Below are 18,136 nucleotides of genomic sequence, written 5' to 3'. Positions count from 1 at the left end.
GAGGGGTGTACTTGTGACGGACAATACCTTACCCATAAAAAACACTGTTAACATGGTCTTGCTCTTAGCTGTGGCTTTCCTGCGCCTTCTTCAGGCATGGAGAACAAGGCGACTTCTTTTGGCATGACTGGGCTTTCATTTCCGATTATAGCTGTAAACCCACAGTTCATCTCTGGTTATGACCTTCTTGAGGAAATCTGGTTCATTGGTGGCGGTTTGAATCAAGTCATTAGCAACAGCAGTACAATGTCCTTCTGCTCTGGTAGCAGAAGCCTGGAATGAATTTTCCCATGACCATTTCAGGCCAAGATCCTGCATCAAAATCTCAGGCACAGTAGTATTTAAAATCCCCAGATCAGCCTCTAGTTCTCACACTGTTGGTTGCCCATCTTTGTTGATTGCAGCCCATACACGTTCAACATTCTCAGGTGTTCAGCTTTTTGCAGGCTTCCTAGAACATGGATCACTTTCAACAGATTCTTGACCATCTTTGAAGCGTTTGTGCCACGCTTTTATTTGCACTACACTCATTGCATCATCCCCAAAAGCCTTCTGAAGCATCCGAATAGTTTCTGCGGAGGAATGTCCAAGCTTAACGTAAAATTTGATGCAGATTCATTGTTCTACTTGCTTAGTCATTTTGAATGTGATGGCCACACAATACACATGCTTATTCAATGGCATCTACTGCTCCTACAGACAAGTACAGTTAAGTCGTCATTGTTTATGCATGTGCATTCCAGTCCACTCTTCTTGGCTGCCAGGTTACATGATGTGGTGCAAACCATTCTCAATATTTTAATAATGGCTAGACTTTTTCCAGACAGACCTTGTACTGAGCTGTGTGACTTTGGGAACCTTAATAAATGTTTACAGCCTGTTCCCTTGCAGTAGAATGGAGACAATATGGCTTACCTTGTAGGCATGTTAGGGTGAAATGAGAAAAGGTACATAAAGTGCCTGAGACCTTTGAGGTATTCAAAAGTGGGCAACTTTAATTTTACCCTTCTATAGCAGTGATTCTCAGCTGGGTTAGAGGAAAAGACATATTCTTCAATAGAAGCCTATGAGAATTTCTGAGTAAGGCCTTTTCAAACCATATGCGATCTCCCCCAAATGGGTATTCTTTTCTTTTTCTTTCCCCTCAACTCTTAAACTACTTCTATGTCAAACAATTTTAACTGGTGTAAGACTTTTATTTTGAGATAGGGTGGAAGAAAGCTTGAGAACTTTTGGTAGAAGAAGTAGTTTCCAATGTCCCATGTATCAGATCCACTTGCTTATCTTTACTTAAGCAGATTCCCTAGCTGAACTACCGGACAGGAGTTCTCAGGCTCTAGTATGCACACGCAAGAAGTGCAAATTCCTTTGGCTTGCTGAAAATGAAAGGGAAAGAGGAGAGAGAAGATTTTGGTGTTTAAGAATGAAGAATCCAATTGACTCTCTATACATTTTCAAGGGTTGCATTCGGCTTTACTACGTCTCCTTGCAACTAATTACCCACACTTATGCATTGTGGACGACTGGATCTGTGAAGAAGAAATCACAGGGACTGATGCTCTGTTAAGGCGAATGCTCCTGACTAACAATGCCAAAAACCACTCTCCTGAACAGCTCCAAGAAGGTATAGTAAATTGATAATCGTTTTACCCCTTTAGTAGTATAAAGAAATGTTAGGCTCATTAAAATCTTAAAATCATGCAGAATTTGCCTGGGGGTATAACAGTGTTTTGGTGAATGTATTTTAAGTAATTCTCTTTGTGTTTGAGTTTTAATCATTTCATTCAGACATGCTTCTGTTTCCTTGTGGGTCCTAAGTTGTATCACTAAACAGGTCATGTGGTTTTAGGAAGGTCCTAAACTGGTCAGAAATGAGTGCTCTGGAATAGAGCAGTTGTACTGCTTTGAACATATGGTGTTCTAGCTCAGCACTACCAAACAGAAATATGATGGGAGCCACACTTACAATTTTAAACTTTCTATGGCCACATTAAAAAGTTAAAAACAGGCAAAATTAATTTTAGTATTTTATTTAATGCAGTATATTTAATATATTACCATTTCATCATGTAATCAATGTAACAAACTACTAGTGAGATATTTTTCTGTTTTTTCCACACTAAGTCTTTGCAATCTGGTATGTATTTTATATTTAGTACACATCACGTTTTGGACCACCCACATTTCAAATGCTCAATAGCCAGGTGTGATCAGTAACTGTGGTATTGAAGAGCACAGTTCTAAATACTGTTTACTAATAGCAATCTGCTGGGTGCTTACAACTTATAAAGGGGGCCACCCAGAAGAAGGCATCAAGAAGTTTGAATCCTTCAAATGAGTGCTCTACCAAGAATAATACTACGGTATATTTTCATGTTTCAGTCAATTTTTAAAATCAGTCTGAATCACCAAGGAAATGACATTTTTTTTGTCACTAACATGAATTTAAAACATGAGGTTATTTTTTGTTCTTTATGAAATAACTACGGCCTACATGATTTTTTTCTTGAGGACTTTATTTTAAGTATAGCCAAAACTATGGTTAGGATTGAAAGTTTTACTTTTTGGGCAACATTGTTTTCTTGATTTGCTTGGCCTACGGTCTGGGAGAGCAGCAGTTTTCAACCAGTGTGCCACAGGAAGGTTTAAAACATGCAATACCTGACTGTTTAGTCAGGGGCACTGACATCTTTGTTCTTAGATTGTCAAATAAAAAAAATAACAATAGTCAACACAACAATAGCTGTCTGGTGTGAATGAATCAAAATTATACCTATTTTTTTGGGTCAGCAAAAAACATATTTTTTGGTGTGCCACAGAATTTTATTAATTAATGTATGTGTGCCACGAGATGAAAATGGTTGAAACCTGCTGTGATAGAGCAATATTACTTTGTCCTTGGTAAGCTGTATAGAATTTAGGTTATGACTGCTAAGTTTTCCTTTTAGCATTTTCAGCTGTCCCAGTAAGTCACACGCAAGTGATGCAGATTCTAGAACACTTGACTCTACTTTCTGCCAGTGAACTTATACCATATGCAGAAGTATTAACATCCAATATGAACCAGCTGTTGAATTCAGGGGTTCCGCGGCGAATTCTTCAAACAGTCAATAAACTATGGATGGTTCTTAATACTGTGATGCCTAGAAGGTAATTTTAGTGTATTGTTACATAGATAAGTATATAGCAGTGATTACATACAGTAACCTAAACTCAAATGTTAAAAAATTGAGTAAAAAGTTCTAAAGAATATAAACCTTTTCTGTAAACCATTAGAGTTGTTATAACTTTAATGAAAAGGATAAACTTATCTTAAACTAAGAGAAACCTTAAAGTATTTTCAACGTGAGAAAGTTCTTTAAAAGTGAGCCCTCTTGTATAGTGACTTGTGGCTAATTGCGACTAGGTCAGCTTTGTGATCACTGTTGCAGTGGCTCCGCATTTTGCTGAGTATTAAAATTACCTAGAGAGCCTTTAAAATTCCTGATCCCTGAGTTGTAACCCAGGCCGATGAAACAACGATTAAACGAGAATGTCTGTGGGTGGAGATAAACATTGGTATTTTTTTAAGATTCCCTAAGTGATATCAGTGTGCAGTAAAGTTTAGAGAACATTGGATTAATTATTTTGTCTTTAGTCAAGTGATTCTCTGCTGGTCCACAGAGTGTGTCAGAGATACTTGGTTAGCTCTAAAAACAGTACTGGGCTGATTTAACCTGAGGTTTTTGATTCAGTAGGTCTGGGAATATTTATATTTTTGAAAATTAAAGTTTTAAATTATAAGTACCTAAATTTTTAATATTAATTATAAGTAAATTAACATAAAATTAATAAATGCACATAACTTAACAAGTTAAATAGTATATAAGATCTGCCCACACCTTCCTATTTTAGAATATTCCTTAGAAAGAACTATTTTCAGCTTTTATCTTTTTTTTAAAGATTTTATTTATTTCTAGAGATTTGGGAAGGGAGGGAGAAAGAGGGAGAGAAACATTGACATATGAGAGATGCATCTGGGGATCTGGCCTGCGACCCCGGCATGTGCCCTGACAGGGAATTGAACTGGTGACCCTTGAGTTCACAGTCCAGTGCTCAATTCACTGAGCTACACCATCCAGGGCCGGCTTTTATCTTTTTAATTCTGGCGTTTATATTTCCCATCTATCACAATAATATGCTTATAATATGCTTATAATTACTATGATTTTCTAACTTTCAAAACTTAGAAATTATCTTTGAACTTTCTACTATACAAGATGAAGAGTTAGCACTCTTACCTGCTTCCTCCTGTGAGGCCCTCTTCCACCAATACACACTTTCCCTTTCTCCATTTCTCCCAGCACAGTTATCTCAGAATTTTTGGTTAAAGCAATATTCAGTGTGCATGTTATTAGGACTATTATACTCCTGTTTCATAAGTGAAACAGGTCAGAGAGGCTCAGTGAGTTATATACAGTCATGAGAAGTATGGTATTACTGAGAATTAAATAAAATTTTTATTTTATATGCCATGATTATTCCATTACAGTGGTGAAGAATTTTGGAACTACTTCGTGTTTAATGTTTTATCTTCATTTGTTTTAGAGATATAACAGGTTAGATTTCTATAGTTTTTAATTTTTTGAAGTAAATTCACACCAGTTTTCTACTTTTTTTCCTGAATATATCTTTTTAAGATAGAAAGGACTGGACAGATTTTGATTATAACATAGCTGTTTTTGAACATGTGGTTCTTTTCTCATCAGGCTGTGGGTAATGACAGTTAATGCACTTCAACCTTCCATAAAGTTTGTTCGACAACAAAAGTATACTCAGAATGACCTGATGATAGACCCTCTCATTGTCCTAAGATGTGATCAGAGGGTACACAGGTACGTGTCATTTGAATTTCATTTTTATTACAGAGTTATACTTCGGAGAGTAAAAGAAATTGAAGAAATTCAGTTTAAACTTATATCTAATGTTCTTGCAGATAACTGGCAGTATAACCTGTGAGGTTTTTTTTAAGTTATCCATATTCATGAACTATATATTCAGTTTAAAATAAAACCTAGCCTTAAAGAAATGTCATTCTTGGTGTTGGCAAGCACAATAATGTCTGTTCTTTCTATCAGAGCAAGACCGGTACAGAATAATACCATGTCTGCTAGCATTGTTGAGAAGGCTTTAAAAAAACTGATTTATTATGAACCATTACATGCATTAAAACTGTGATCTTTTTGGCATCCTCAGCTGTGATGTTAGCTTCACTGATTCCACATTTGTCTGTAATTTCTTGCCAATTACTGAACTTAATTGAAGTGGCTTCACCTCAAGGGGCAGAATTAATTAATTCACATTATTAATATTTGAATTTCTAGTTGCTATACTAAATAATATCAAATATATATAAGTCGAGGGGCTTGCCTTTAAAGTGATTATCACCTGCATGGGAAAGTAAGACAAATAAATGAAAAGTTAAAAAATATGGTCATAAGTAGAGGAATGCTAGAGTAAATGAATGCTGTTAAAAGTTCAAGAAGATGTGGAGGAAGTGGGACCTGAGTAGTGTGTTAAAGGATAAAAATAGGATTTAGACGACCAGATACTATAGTTACGGTGGTTCGGGGGTCAAGGAAGGTATTTTGGGCAAAAGAAGCATATAAGCAAAAGTGTAGAAGTAAGAATGAAAAAGACTTTGGTGGAGGGGTTAGTTTTTGAGAATAGATTTTAGAAGTAGAATGTCAGATTGGGGTCATACTATGGAGGGCCCTTGACTATTAGGCTGAAGAGGTCTTTTAGGTGGTAACTTAAGGAGGCCAGATTTGCACTAGATGGTTTAGAGGGCAAAGACTGGAATAAAGGAGACTACGTAGGATATACTCTAAGAATAGACTCATCTGTCCTCAAACCTCGGGATAAAATGCTTGAAGTGACAAGATGTGCAAAATCAGCCAAATATGGTCGGGCAAGATCAAGGTCTCATAGGAAATAGGAATCAGAAGAATAAATAGTATAAGTGATATTAAGTATCTAATAAAAGGAAAATAATAGTAAATAACACTTCTAAAACAATTTAGCAGTGTTAAAAATCCACTTAAGTAGGTAACCTTTCACGTGAATTGCCTCCAGTTGTCAAATTATGCCATCATGTGTATGTAATGTTTTTGTAGCCTGGATTTTTTTTTTAACAACTTGTGAACCTTTTCTTGTCTTAGTAGATATTGTTATATTAATTGGCTGCATGGTATTCCACGTAGATATGCTATGCTTAGCCCAATCTTCTATTTTGTTTATTTCTATATTTTGTTATCAGTAGTGCTGTGTGACTGTTCTATGTACTGTTTCCTTAGAATAGATACTTAAAAAATGCAATTATTGGGGCAAAAGTAACATGCTCATTTTTAAGACTTTTGATTCCTATTTTTGTCATCCAGAGATGCTGAACCAGTTTACATTTCCTATACCTGTGTTTGATCTGCACTTTCCCACACTATTTTATATATTTCCTAATTTTATAGGTGAAAAATGGATTCCCATTTCAATTTATATTTTAGATTAAATATTTTAATACACTTATTGGCTACTGGTATTCTTTATATTTTAGCCTACCTTTCTGTTAGATTGCTTATCTTTTTTTCTTTTTTTTAAAGAGAGCTCCATATAAAGGATATTAGCTCTTTGTGTGTGTGTATGTATATAGCTGTTTTTGCTTTTATTATTCTATTGTTTTTCTTTTTAATTTTGTTTATTTTTTAAAATTTATGTTTTTTGCAAAGTGATCATTCACATGTGTTTTTAAAAATAAAACAATATGAAAATAGAGCCACATATAAAAATATGTTTAGGATTTGCTTCGCACTATCCCAGCGGTGACGGTGGGAGTGGATGGAGGCGTAGATGGAAGAGGACGGGCCGCCCGTAGGCAACCGTTGCAGCTGGGGGATGAGTTCTTGGAGGTTCATGACAATAGTCCCTTTTTTATGTGTGTATGACAGTTTTTATAGTACACATTAATAAGTGAATAAACAAGAATTTTAACAACAAGAAAAAGATCTACAGTGAACAGTCTTGTTCTTACTCATATCTACCATGCTGCCGTTGCTAAAGCAAAATTTCTCTTTGTCCTCTTTTGACCAATCCCAGTTCCATCTCCAGAGGAAACTTTGTTGTCATAAATGGTGTGTATGTAGCTTTATTTTCTTTGTATTTACAAATTTATAAATAGAAATATTTACTTTTTGTTTTGGGTGGTTTTAAAAAATAGTAGTAGTAGTAGTATATTTGGGGATTATTATTATTGTTTTTTAAAACCTTAATGTTTTTGCCTTGACTGGTATGGCTCAGTTGGTTGGGCGTTGTCCAGCAAAGTGAAAGATCGCTGGTTCAGTTCGGAAAGTTTGTTGGTTCAGTTCCCAGTCAGGGCATATTTTGGGGTGCGTGTGGGAGACAACCTATCGATGTTTCTCTCCCTCTCTTCTTTCCTTTCTTCCCTTCTAAATAAATAAAGAAAGAAAGAAAGAAGGAAAGAAAGAAATGTTAAAACTTTAAAAAAAAACTTAAATGTTCTCAACATGGTTTCCACATTAGTGTGCATAGTTTTATCTCATCTGTTTTAACTGTTGCAAAGTATTCTATCTACTATAGATTTCTAGGCCGGTCCTTCAGAAACCGATACAGACTGTCTGGAGTGGAGCTTGGAGTTGTTTTTTTTTTTTTAAATAAGTACTCCAGGTGATTCTTATCTTCAGTTTTGGGAACATTGCCATAATTTATTTAACCATTGACATTTTTTCCACTATAAATACATATACATTTATTACAGAAAATTTGGACATTTCATAAAAACCACTGACATACTGATGGACGCTTATGTTTTTACAATGTTTCAGTTATTAACAAAGCTATCATGCATGTTTATGCACACGTGTTAGTTCTCTCTGTGATACTAGAGAAGTGGCATTTCAGGTTTTATTTTAGGAATGAATATTTCAGTGAGAAAAGTGTTACTTTACGGGGAAAGAGTTACTTTACTACTCTCCCTAGGTTTTTCAGGTACTGTTCAAGTTAAACTGATTGATTGTGTTCTGGCTCATTTATAAATTTATATTCTTTCTCTTTCTTCTTTTTTTAGATGCCCCCCACTGATGGATATCACTCTACACATGTTGAATGGTTATCTTCTTGCATCCAAAGCCTATCTCAGTGCTCATCTGAAGGAAACGGCGGAGCAGGATAGACCTGCCCAGAATAATACATTAGGTTTAATTGGACAAACGGATGGCCCAGAAGTTACTAGAGAAGAATTGAAAAATGCTTTATTGGCTGCTCAGGTAATAAAGTAAAATTCAGTCAAAAAGGGCAAGAGCTTTACTGTTAATATAGTCGGTTAAGGAGAAAGCATATTACGCTCTCTAGGTACAAAAGGTGATATATTTTACATTCCTTTTGTTAAGGAACATGCTATAATGGTGTCACCTTTACTTCTAAATATCACATGGACTGTATTAATAAAATCAGGAATAATCTTTATGACACTAGTTTAATAGTCATTTAAATAAGATTTACATTTTAACAAAATACAAGACTTTTTTCCTTAAAATCAAATTGTGGAAAAAAATTAAATGATGGAGACAAACAGAACAAGAAGTATATATACAGTGTTAGAGAAATGTAGGTTTATAGTTGTGAGTACATGAAAGTTTATGCTTGTGTTATTATACATTAATTATTATATTATTTTCCATATGAATAATTGCAAACTTACTTTTGCCCACCCCTGTATATAGTAAAATGTCAAGCAGTGTTAAATACTAAGACAACATAAGCAATTCAATTTTATATTTAGAAGTTTTCCAAAACTGTAGAATTTTCTGAAGCTTTAAGTAGCCATTTTGAAAAATAAAGATGTGAGATGATTAAATGTTAAGAAATCTGAGGTCTGCAAAGTAGAAATATTTTCTTAGTTTAAAATACATTTTCCGAAATCTTTTCAGTGGCAATAAGAGGAATTAGAGTAATAATGTCGGTCCATAATCCCTTATCTGTAATCCCTATATTTGGATACAGGGAGATCCAAAAGGCTATGAAATCTGAAGCATTTTGAGGGGCAGGGGACCTTGATCAGAAGGAGTTGGGCCCTCTGAAGCAATTTTTTGGTAATTCAGTTGGCAGAAAAACCTGACCTGATATGACCTCATTTGTAACAAAACTTGACCTGAATTGATGTGAACCTATTTATGGCCTTTATCCCACTTAATGTGAATATTGGTATATTTTGCTGCAGAAATATTAATATGTGACTATAATGTGCTACCCTAGTCTCTGCTGGAGGTATTATATAATATTTCAGTAAAAATAATTCTGAAATGACCCACGGACATGGACAACAGGGTGGGGATTGCCTGTGGGAGGGGAAGTGGGCAGGGCAGGGGAGAGCAATAGGGGAAAATTGGGACAAACTGTAATAACATTCTCAAAAAAAATTCTGAGTTCTAAAATAAGTCTGGCCTTCAGAATTTCAAATAAGGCATTGAGAATCATAATAGGTACCATTTATATAATGCTTACTGTATGAGGGGTGCTATTCTAGGTTCTTTATTTATATTAACCCACTTAATCTTTACAACCAACCTGCAAAGTATGGCGTATTATCATCACTTTTAAAGGAGTATGAGACCCACAGAGGAGTGGCTTGCTCAAGGCTATGCATCTAGTAAGTGGCAGAGCTGGGATTCAAGCCTGGGCAGTCTGGCCAGAGTCTACAAACATAAACAAAACAAAATAATAACAACTCAAAACTGAAACCCCTCAAACCAAAATGATGATTATAAAATAAAACTAACTTTACTTTATAAATGATTATAATGTAAGCCTAACCTTACATTATAATCATGTTCTTAATCAGATGAAGGAATTGTTTTCTTCAGGCAATGCCTGTTTTTCAGAGATGCAAGTCATATGTTCATATTTTTTTAAAGCTCCTTCCTGCTAGATGAGCGCGATTATAGCGCTTCTTTACATGTAGGGGTGTCAAGTAAATCTCCCTTAAGAAACTGCTATTCTATGAAATGACAGCCCAGCTTGCAGACTGAGAGACACTGAGTTGTACAGGTGGAGTGGATGGTAAGGTGGAATCTTTCCTTGCAAAACCAGGGCCTTGAAGAGCCCGTTTTCAGATTTAAAGGAAAAAGAGCTTTGGGAAGTAACTTATAGGTGTAAATTATTAATCACTATCTTTAGAGGAATTAATTAGTTTGTAGTCAGTTGAAAAAAAGAGGGCATTACAGGATAGGATCCTGGGAGAAGTAGGAATTTAGGAGGAAGGAAAGGAGATTTTGGTAGAAGTCGTATTTTGCCTAGGGCCTGTTTCGGATGTCACTGAATCAGAAAATTCTTATAGTAGATGTTCTTAAACTAGAGTTCGTGGATCTGCCTTAGGGATCTGTGACCAGCCTGAAATTATGCAATATGTTTTTTTTACATATGTTAACTTTTATAGGGAGAGTTTGTATAGTTTTCTTCAGATTTTTAAAAGTATTTATAGCCTTAAAAATGGTGAGGTCCACTGATGTTTTTTGGGACACTTCTAGGGGAAAAAAGTGAGCACAGTGAGATTGCTCACTTTTTTTCCCTAGAAGTAACTTATTTTTATCCCTTGTTTATGTGAAAACAAAATCAGATTTATTTTCAAACAAACATCTCAGAAACTTTTAAAAAAAATTTATTGATTTTTGTGGGGGGGAGAGAGAAATACTGATTTTTTTTTCTTCCACCATTTATTTTTGCATTCATTGGTTGATTTTCATATGTGCCCCAGTCCGGGACTGGCCCTGCAACCTTGGCATATGGGGATGATGACAGTGCTCTAACCAACTGAGCTGCTAGGCCAGGGCCTCTCAGAAACATCTTAAATTCGCTGTTTTATTTGCTTGTAGGATAGTGCAGCTGTCCAGATTCTCTTGGAGATTTGTTTACCTACTGAAGAGGAAAAGGCAAAGGGTGCCCATCCAGACAGCTTGCTAAGAAATGTTCAAAGCGTCATTACTACCAGCACTCCAAATAAGGGAATGGAGGAAGGAGAAGACAATTTGCTTTGTAACCTTCGAGAAGTTCAGTGCCTTATCTGTTGTCTGTTGCACCAAATGTACATTGCGGATCCCAACATTGCTAAGCTTGTTCACTTTCAGGTCTGTTTTCAAAGAATGATGCTTTATGGTTGAACTTCTTTTGGGGGTTGGGGTTTGAATACTAAATAGAGACTGTTTAGAAACTGGCGATGACACAGATAGTCATATTCCTCTGCAATATGGAGAAAAATGAAAATTTTTAGATTTTATTTTAGCCTGCTAAAATGTTCAGGTAATTAATCTATCCTAGTGCATCAGAAAGGTAAAATGCCAGGATGGAGGTAGGGCACCGTGGCCTTCTGAGCAACTTTTACATAGAGGAAGTGAAACCTTCCTTTACATTTTTATCTGTATTTGATTTACACTGATTTTATTTATAACTTTTCCCTTCTTTCTTGTTGAGATAGGGTTATCCATGTGAACTTTTGCCTCTGACGGTCGCAGGTATTCCATCTATGCACATCTGTCTGGATTTCATACCTGAGCTTATTGCACAGCCAGAACTTGAAAAACAGGTAATGAGCATTTAGAGCTTTAAGAAAATTTTGATCTCTCTCCAGTCTTTCTAGTTACGTAAAGCATTTAAAAAAATTTTTTTAAGTTTTCTTTTATAAAGATTTTATTTATTTACTTATTTTTAGAGAGAGGGGAAAGGAGTGAGAAAGAGAGGAAGAGAAACATCAATGTGTGGTTGCCTGTTGTATGCCCCCAAGTGGGGACCTGGCCCGCAACCCAGGCATGTGCCCAGACTGGGAATTGAACTGGTGACCCTTTGGTTTGCAGGCCAGCACTCAATCCACTGAGCCGCACCAGCCAGGGAACATTTTTATCATTTTTAACACTTAAAGATATTTTTCAGAAACATGTAATATTTGGATTTTGTATTGCAGATATTTGCTATCCAGTTGCTTTCTCATTTGTGTATCCAGTATGCATTACCAAAGTCACTCAGTGTGGCTCGCTTAGCTGTCAACGTCATGGGAACTTTGCTGACAGGTGTGTAGTCAACCAATATCAATGACAAAACTTCCAACATAAAGAAGTACATGTTTTTTCTGGATTTAGTGACACTGTTTTCTGTATGACTAATAGTTTAATTTATGCCATCTTCTAAACTGTCTATTACAAATGTGATTTATAGTGTAGAGATGAATAGGTAGGCAAATTGTATCTTTCATTTTGTGAATGACTATGTATAGATTTATAATAAATAATAAGCTTCCCATACTTTATAAATGGAAATTAAATCTACTTTCTGAATGTAATTATGTCAATAGAAAACAATTACAATCATTACAAATGCTTAGAATTTTAGGAAAATATTATTATATGTATAAAAGAGATAAATATATTAGTTGTTTCCTTAAGTTCTAAAACATACCCTAACAATTTTAACCACCTTCTGGTTTGTAGAGTAAAATGGTATGAAAATAAACTACTTTAAAAGGTATGAACTATAATTCAATTTTTTAAAGTAATGGTTTAGTTAATTTCATATTTTCTCAGGGCTCCCATAATACCCTGTATATTTTTCTTGCCATTGCATTCATCTCATGTTATAATTATTTGTAGCGATTAAGAGCTTGAACTGCCCAAATTCAATCCTAACCCCACCACTAACTGGCTACATGGTCTTGAACAAGTTTATTAAATTCTCTACATTTTATTTAAGAGTTTCCTCATGAAAATAAGTATCATTATAGTACTTTGCTCATTCATAAGATTGTGAGAATTAAATGACATAATGCATGTGATGCGAATATCACAGTGCTTGGGCATAAGGGTTCAAATGTTAGACAATGGTTGACTACTGGATTGTGAGCTCCCTAAGGGGAGGGTCTGGCAGTGCCCTGGAAAACTGAGTATCCTCAGCACGGAGCCGGGTACTTAGTGTATTGTATAGGCCATGCATGTTGAGTTTATACCTATAAAGACAAAAATTCTCTTTCATTCTTTCCAACAGTTTTAACACAGGCTAAGCGATACGCTTTTTTCATGCCAACTCTGCCAAGTTTGGTCTCTTTTTGTCGAGCATTTCCGCCATTGTATGAGGATATTATGTCTTTGCTGATCCAAATAGGGCAAGTCTGTGCCTCTGATGTTGCCACTCAGACAAGAGACATTGATCCAATTATTACACGTAAGTAATAACTTATTTTTCAGACTTGTTTTAGTATCTCAAACAAACAAAACCAAAATCCTTTTTAGATTTCTTGCCTTGATTAATTTTTCTCTATGTTTTTAGGTCTTCAACAAATAAAGGAGAAACCAAGTAGATGGTCTGGAATCTGCAAAGATCCATCTTATAAAAACGGATCCAGGGATATTGGAAGCATGGATCCTGATGTACAGCTGTGTCACTGCATTGAAAGCACAATAATTGAAATAATAAACATGAGTGTTAGCGGAATTTAGAAAAAAAACAACTTTAAAAAAAAAAGGAAGCTGTTTGTTGCATATACCCAATATGAATCTGTGTCTTGTAACAACTCTAAACTGAATGGGAACAGTAATGTCTTGGAATCACTAAAATGACACAATTCAACATGAATACAATTTAGAACTCTTTTGAGAATTATGCTTGCTTGTATTTGATTGGCAGTTCTTTGGATCTAGTTGCTGGTATGTTTCTATTGTACCAGCTGAGCTTTTTTTTTTTTCCTCCTATTGGGGGGTTCATTTAAGAAACTCATTACTGGAAAGTGAATTTGTCCTTGTATTTAACTTTTGAGGTGAAGAAAAACTGCCATGCCTTTAATTTAATTTCTTAAAAAATGAGTTTGTCGGTAGTGTTTTTTTGTTTTGTTTTGTTTTTTAAATCTGTGTGAGCTAGTAACAGTGCGACAATGATGCAATGATGAGAGGGAGAAAAAGGGAGAATTCAGGAAAAATTAGGAATTTAAATACCCAACTAGAAATCTCTAAAGCTTGCAATGCAAGTAATAGTAATGGAGGATAGAATGCCAGCTCTCAAGAAACAGTATTGAGAAGGCTTTAAAAAAGGCAAATAGTTTTTTGTAAATGATTTCCATGGAATTACAGATAAGGATTTTAAGATTTTTACATATTTGCTTCAATTTTTCTAATATGTAAAGCCATATGTTTAAAGAGATACTTGAATAATTTGGGATTTTAAAATACTGGCTTAAAAATGTGTACAGAAACATCTTTGTGCAGAACCTGGAAGGAGGGTCTCATTTAGTTTTTTTAAAATTTATTTTTATAATGCTTTACTAACTTATCTAATGGTCAGAAATACATTGGTACCTATTTAAATTTTAGAGTAATAAAACCCACTGGATTAAAGAACTCTTGGTTTGGCATCAGGATTGTAATTCACATCATAATTTTAGGAGATCTTTGAGTAAGAAAATATATAGTGTTTGGTCCTCAGGAAAAATAAAACAAACAGGAAAATAACATGTTGCTGAAGGATTTTGCAGTCCTTTGTTAGTAACTTCCATTGATTATTAGGTAGATGCATTCAGGTAGTCCATAATACTTTTTTTTTTCCTTAATAAACTATCAAATGTAAAAGGTACTTCTCTTTGCTTTCTGAGATATACCAGGATGACAGACAACCCCCGCTCCCTGCCTTTGGCCCCGACTTGAAACAGACTTCTTCGCTTGTAAAAGAAATTTGGCAGGCTAACAAGAAAGCATGGGTTTTAAGAAATTAAACTTCAGCCTTTTTACTAGCAAATAGTCACATCTCATTTTCCTTCTTTGTAAAATGGGATTACTACTGGCCCTACCTCAAAAGGGTATTATATGAGAACGAATTTGTAGCTGTTTCAAATCATGAAGTGCACAGTATCATAGATGGTAGATGCTTATTATTCAGTAAGTAATTTTTGTGAAAAATAAAAGCATTTAAAACATAAGAATTTTCATATTTTTAAACAAGGCAGTTTTGTAGTCTTTTAAGATCAAATACACCTGCTTCTGTTTTGTTTTTAAACTGAGGCTTTGGGATATTTTGTGTGAGTAGGTAACCTCTAGGAATTCAAAAAGGTTGAAAAATGTTTTCTAACTAAATGCAGTGCACATTCCTGGATCAATTTTCAAAGACTGGTCAACACCTGCTGTGTTAAAATAATAACATATGCTGTTTTTCTTCAGATTTATTGATGATGTAAATAAAATATGTAAATATATTAGTAAATGTTAATATTCATGTATTTTAAGTTAAGGTTATAAAATTTGTCACAATGTGATTTTTTTTATTCAAGTGAAAACAGATGTGTGCAGCTATTTTGAATATTGGTTTATAAACATTCATATTCTCTATCAAATGAACTTGTAGTTTTTTGTTTCATTTCAAGGAACTGGAATCCAAGGCTGTCTGGGTCCAGAGCCTAGGTGGATCTGTTTTTGTTATGCTACATATATCGAATAGCAACACAAGGTTAGAGGCAGTTGAGAGCCTAAGAAATTTGTGTTTTTTTTTTTTAAGAGAGGGAGAGAAACATTAATGTGTAGTTGCTGCCCATGGGCCCTCCGCTGGCGACCTGGCTCACAACCCAGGCATGTGCCCTGACTGAGAATCCAATCTGGGATGTGGCTCTCAGTCCACTGAGCCACACCAGCCAGGTCGAGAGCCTTAGAAATTTGGGAGAGAAAAATCAGAATACTTACCCTGGAGCAGATACTTAAAAGATTTGATACTTAAAAAGTTTGTAAAAGCAGAATAACAATTTAAAAGTATTTTTTAGGGATTATTATAAATTATCCTTTATTCCACTGTCTTAACAGTAAATAAGAGTTTTGTACCTTCCCATCGTCTTTGCTTATATTTTCACATAACCATAATATCTAGTGTTGTTCTTTTTAATTTAACTTTAGATGGAATTTGTAGGCTGTGTAGATTTTATAATTATTTTTATTGGCTTCATAATGATTGAATTGATATACCATAACATCTCCCTAATTACTAGGCTGGGAAGGTCCCCCCGCCCCCCCCCCCCCCCCCCAGTATTACAGTAGACACTGTTACCATTTTTATTTCTTAAGGACTACTTCAGGGTAAACTGAGCCTGAAATTACTAAATTGAAGAGTAGAATTTATTTTTATGACTAAGTTTTCTCATTAGGGAAAATGTAAAATTAAAGGTGAGACAAATCAACTTTCCTTCTGCTCTATTCTGCAGCAAACCTCCCTCACTGAAGTAGTTTCTCGAATTTGAGAAACTCAGGTTTTCCTTTTTTTTTTTAAACTATATGAGCCAAGTTTTGGCTTTACAGAATTTTAAAAGTATTTGGCGAGATCATGATTAACCGCCTACCTTCGAGGAAACTGAAGAGTACTTTGCAAAGAATAAACCGATTTTTAGGAGGGATAAACCTTAATGGAGGTAGAAGTGATCTGGTGCTGGAGGGAGAGACCTCGAGAGCGTTTCTCTGGTTGAATGTGGCATCTCGAAAAGCCTTGATTATTGAGATATTGTAGCCCGTTGTCAACAATCCTTTTCACCTTGTTTGGTTCAGTAGCCCAGCACCTCCCGCCTCTTTCTTTTCGATACTCTGGGTACTCTAATAAAAGTTCGGAAATTTGAATCCAGCGGCAATGAAGAACGCTTAGCGAAGAACTCGGCAAGGCTTACAGGTGTTTCCTCTCCGTTTATCTACAGACCTTAAGAATAAGATTTCTTTTCCAAAGAAACTGACAAACCGGGTAGTCACCGGTTTCAAAAAATCAAAAGGAGAAGCCTCTTCTCTTTTAAATCCTCGGGTTTTGCGCGGAGTCGTTCACTCTTCCCGGGTTTGCCTTTGGTGCCGCCAGTTACTCTGGGTCTATTCTTACTGCGAGGCTTCCATTGGGTGCAGAAGTCTGCTGCCCGGCAAAGCGCTAGGATGGTTGCTTGATTTCTGATCTTGGCGTATGATTGGTTATCTCAGCTCGACCGACGATTGGGTGCTGGGAGTAGAGGGGTGGGAGGCGGGAATTCGTCGGGGAGAGTTGCTGATGAGAACTGGAGGAGAGAAAAAATAAAGCGGCCCCGAGCCCAAGACCTGGCCGGGGGGAGTTGCAGCCGAGCGACGAAGAGCGAGGCTTTGGGACCTTTCCTTGGCGCCAGGGCTCCGCTTTATATGCTCGCCGATATCGGTTTCCTCTGATTCCGTGAATCGGAGCCCGGTCAGCGTTGCTTCGGTTTGCTTCAGACCAGGCAAGTCTGTCTACCGTGGGGAGGACGCGAAGCCTGACACAGGGGCGGTGTCTGCGTTCTCCCAGCCGCCTGGCGGGCTCGTCGGTGTTGGCGGGATCACCAGAGCCTCGGGGATCTCAGCGGGCTGAGGGAGGGGGAAAGCGAGAGGAAGAAAACCTCGAGCGGAGGGAGTCTCTTCACCTGCCTGGAGCCAAGGCCTGGGATTAGACCGGGGACCCGTTCCTACTCTCGGCGGCAGGGGGCGACGGCGGCCGGCGGATCGCTTAAAAAAAATTTTTTTTTTTTAAATTTTTTTCTTTCTTGATTCAATATTTGGGGGAAGCTACCCCGTTGTGAAAGGCTTGTTGCCTCAGTCGGGGCGGGGGAAGTGTTGATTTCTGGGTAATATCTGAGTCACTAGGCCAGCGTTGATTTATTGATCCCGGATAAGGGGTTAGATTCCACCGGATCTCCTTTTCGGAGCTTCAGAGATAAAAATCACAAAATATTGTAACTGGACAATAGGTTAGAATAGTGGTTGTCAATTTCTTTTGGAACACTTTAACCATGGTTAAGGTTATTATTGGCTTCATAATTTATGGAATGGCTGTTTTAACCATATCTCCGCCCCCAGATGGAATTTACCATTTTTTTACACCATTGCAAATAATCCCTCAGTTGATAGCACTGTGTATCATTTCCCCCTCTATTTTCAGATACTTCCTTAGGCTGTATTTCTGGGGATGAGAAATCTATGGGCTTTCTCTTCCAGAAAAAACGCAGTTATGCACAGAAATTTTGGCACGCACCGTGAAGAGATCCCAGTCTCTGAATGACATCCACGGATCCGAGGTTAAGAAGATGCAGACAGTACAGTAG

At 36.4% G+C, this 18,136-nt stretch overlaps 1 protein-coding gene across 1 annotated transcript in view; it reads left to right on the top strand.

Annotated features, from left to right (window-relative positions):
* INTS2 (integrator complex subunit 2) overlaps nucleotides 1-14,229 on the top strand; it is a 42,419-nt gene extending 28,190 nt beyond the window's left edge. The window contains exons 17-25 of the mRNA XM_054574855.1: nucleotides 1,460-1,624; nucleotides 2,949-3,150; nucleotides 4,749-4,874; nucleotides 8,117-8,315; nucleotides 10,920-11,171; nucleotides 11,519-11,626; nucleotides 12,002-12,107; nucleotides 13,075-13,251; nucleotides 13,357-14,229. Of these exons, the coding sequence (XP_054430830.1) occupies nucleotides 1,460-1,624; nucleotides 2,949-3,150; nucleotides 4,749-4,874; nucleotides 8,117-8,315; nucleotides 10,920-11,171; nucleotides 11,519-11,626; nucleotides 12,002-12,107; nucleotides 13,075-13,251; nucleotides 13,357-13,526 (1,505 nt within the window). The 3' untranslated portion in view covers nucleotides 13,527-14,229. The remainder of the gene's footprint in view (nucleotides 1-1,459; nucleotides 1,625-2,948; nucleotides 3,151-4,748; nucleotides 4,875-8,116; nucleotides 8,316-10,919; nucleotides 11,172-11,518; nucleotides 11,627-12,001; nucleotides 12,108-13,074; nucleotides 13,252-13,356) is intronic.
* Nucleotides 14,230-18,136: the final 3,907 nt, after the last annotated feature.

Source organism: Pteronotus mesoamericanus, unplaced genomic scaffold (assembly GCF_021234165.1).
Source record: "Pteronotus mesoamericanus isolate MK-2021 breed Mesoamerican mustached bat unplaced genomic scaffold, CSHL_Meso_final contig_269, whole genome shotgun sequence".
In the NCBI taxonomy this organism is placed as follows: Eukaryota; Metazoa; Chordata; class Mammalia; order Chiroptera; family Mormoopidae; genus Pteronotus; species Pteronotus mesoamericanus.
Note: the sequence above shows the minus strand (reverse complement) of the source record. Positions and strands in the feature narration are given on the sequence as shown.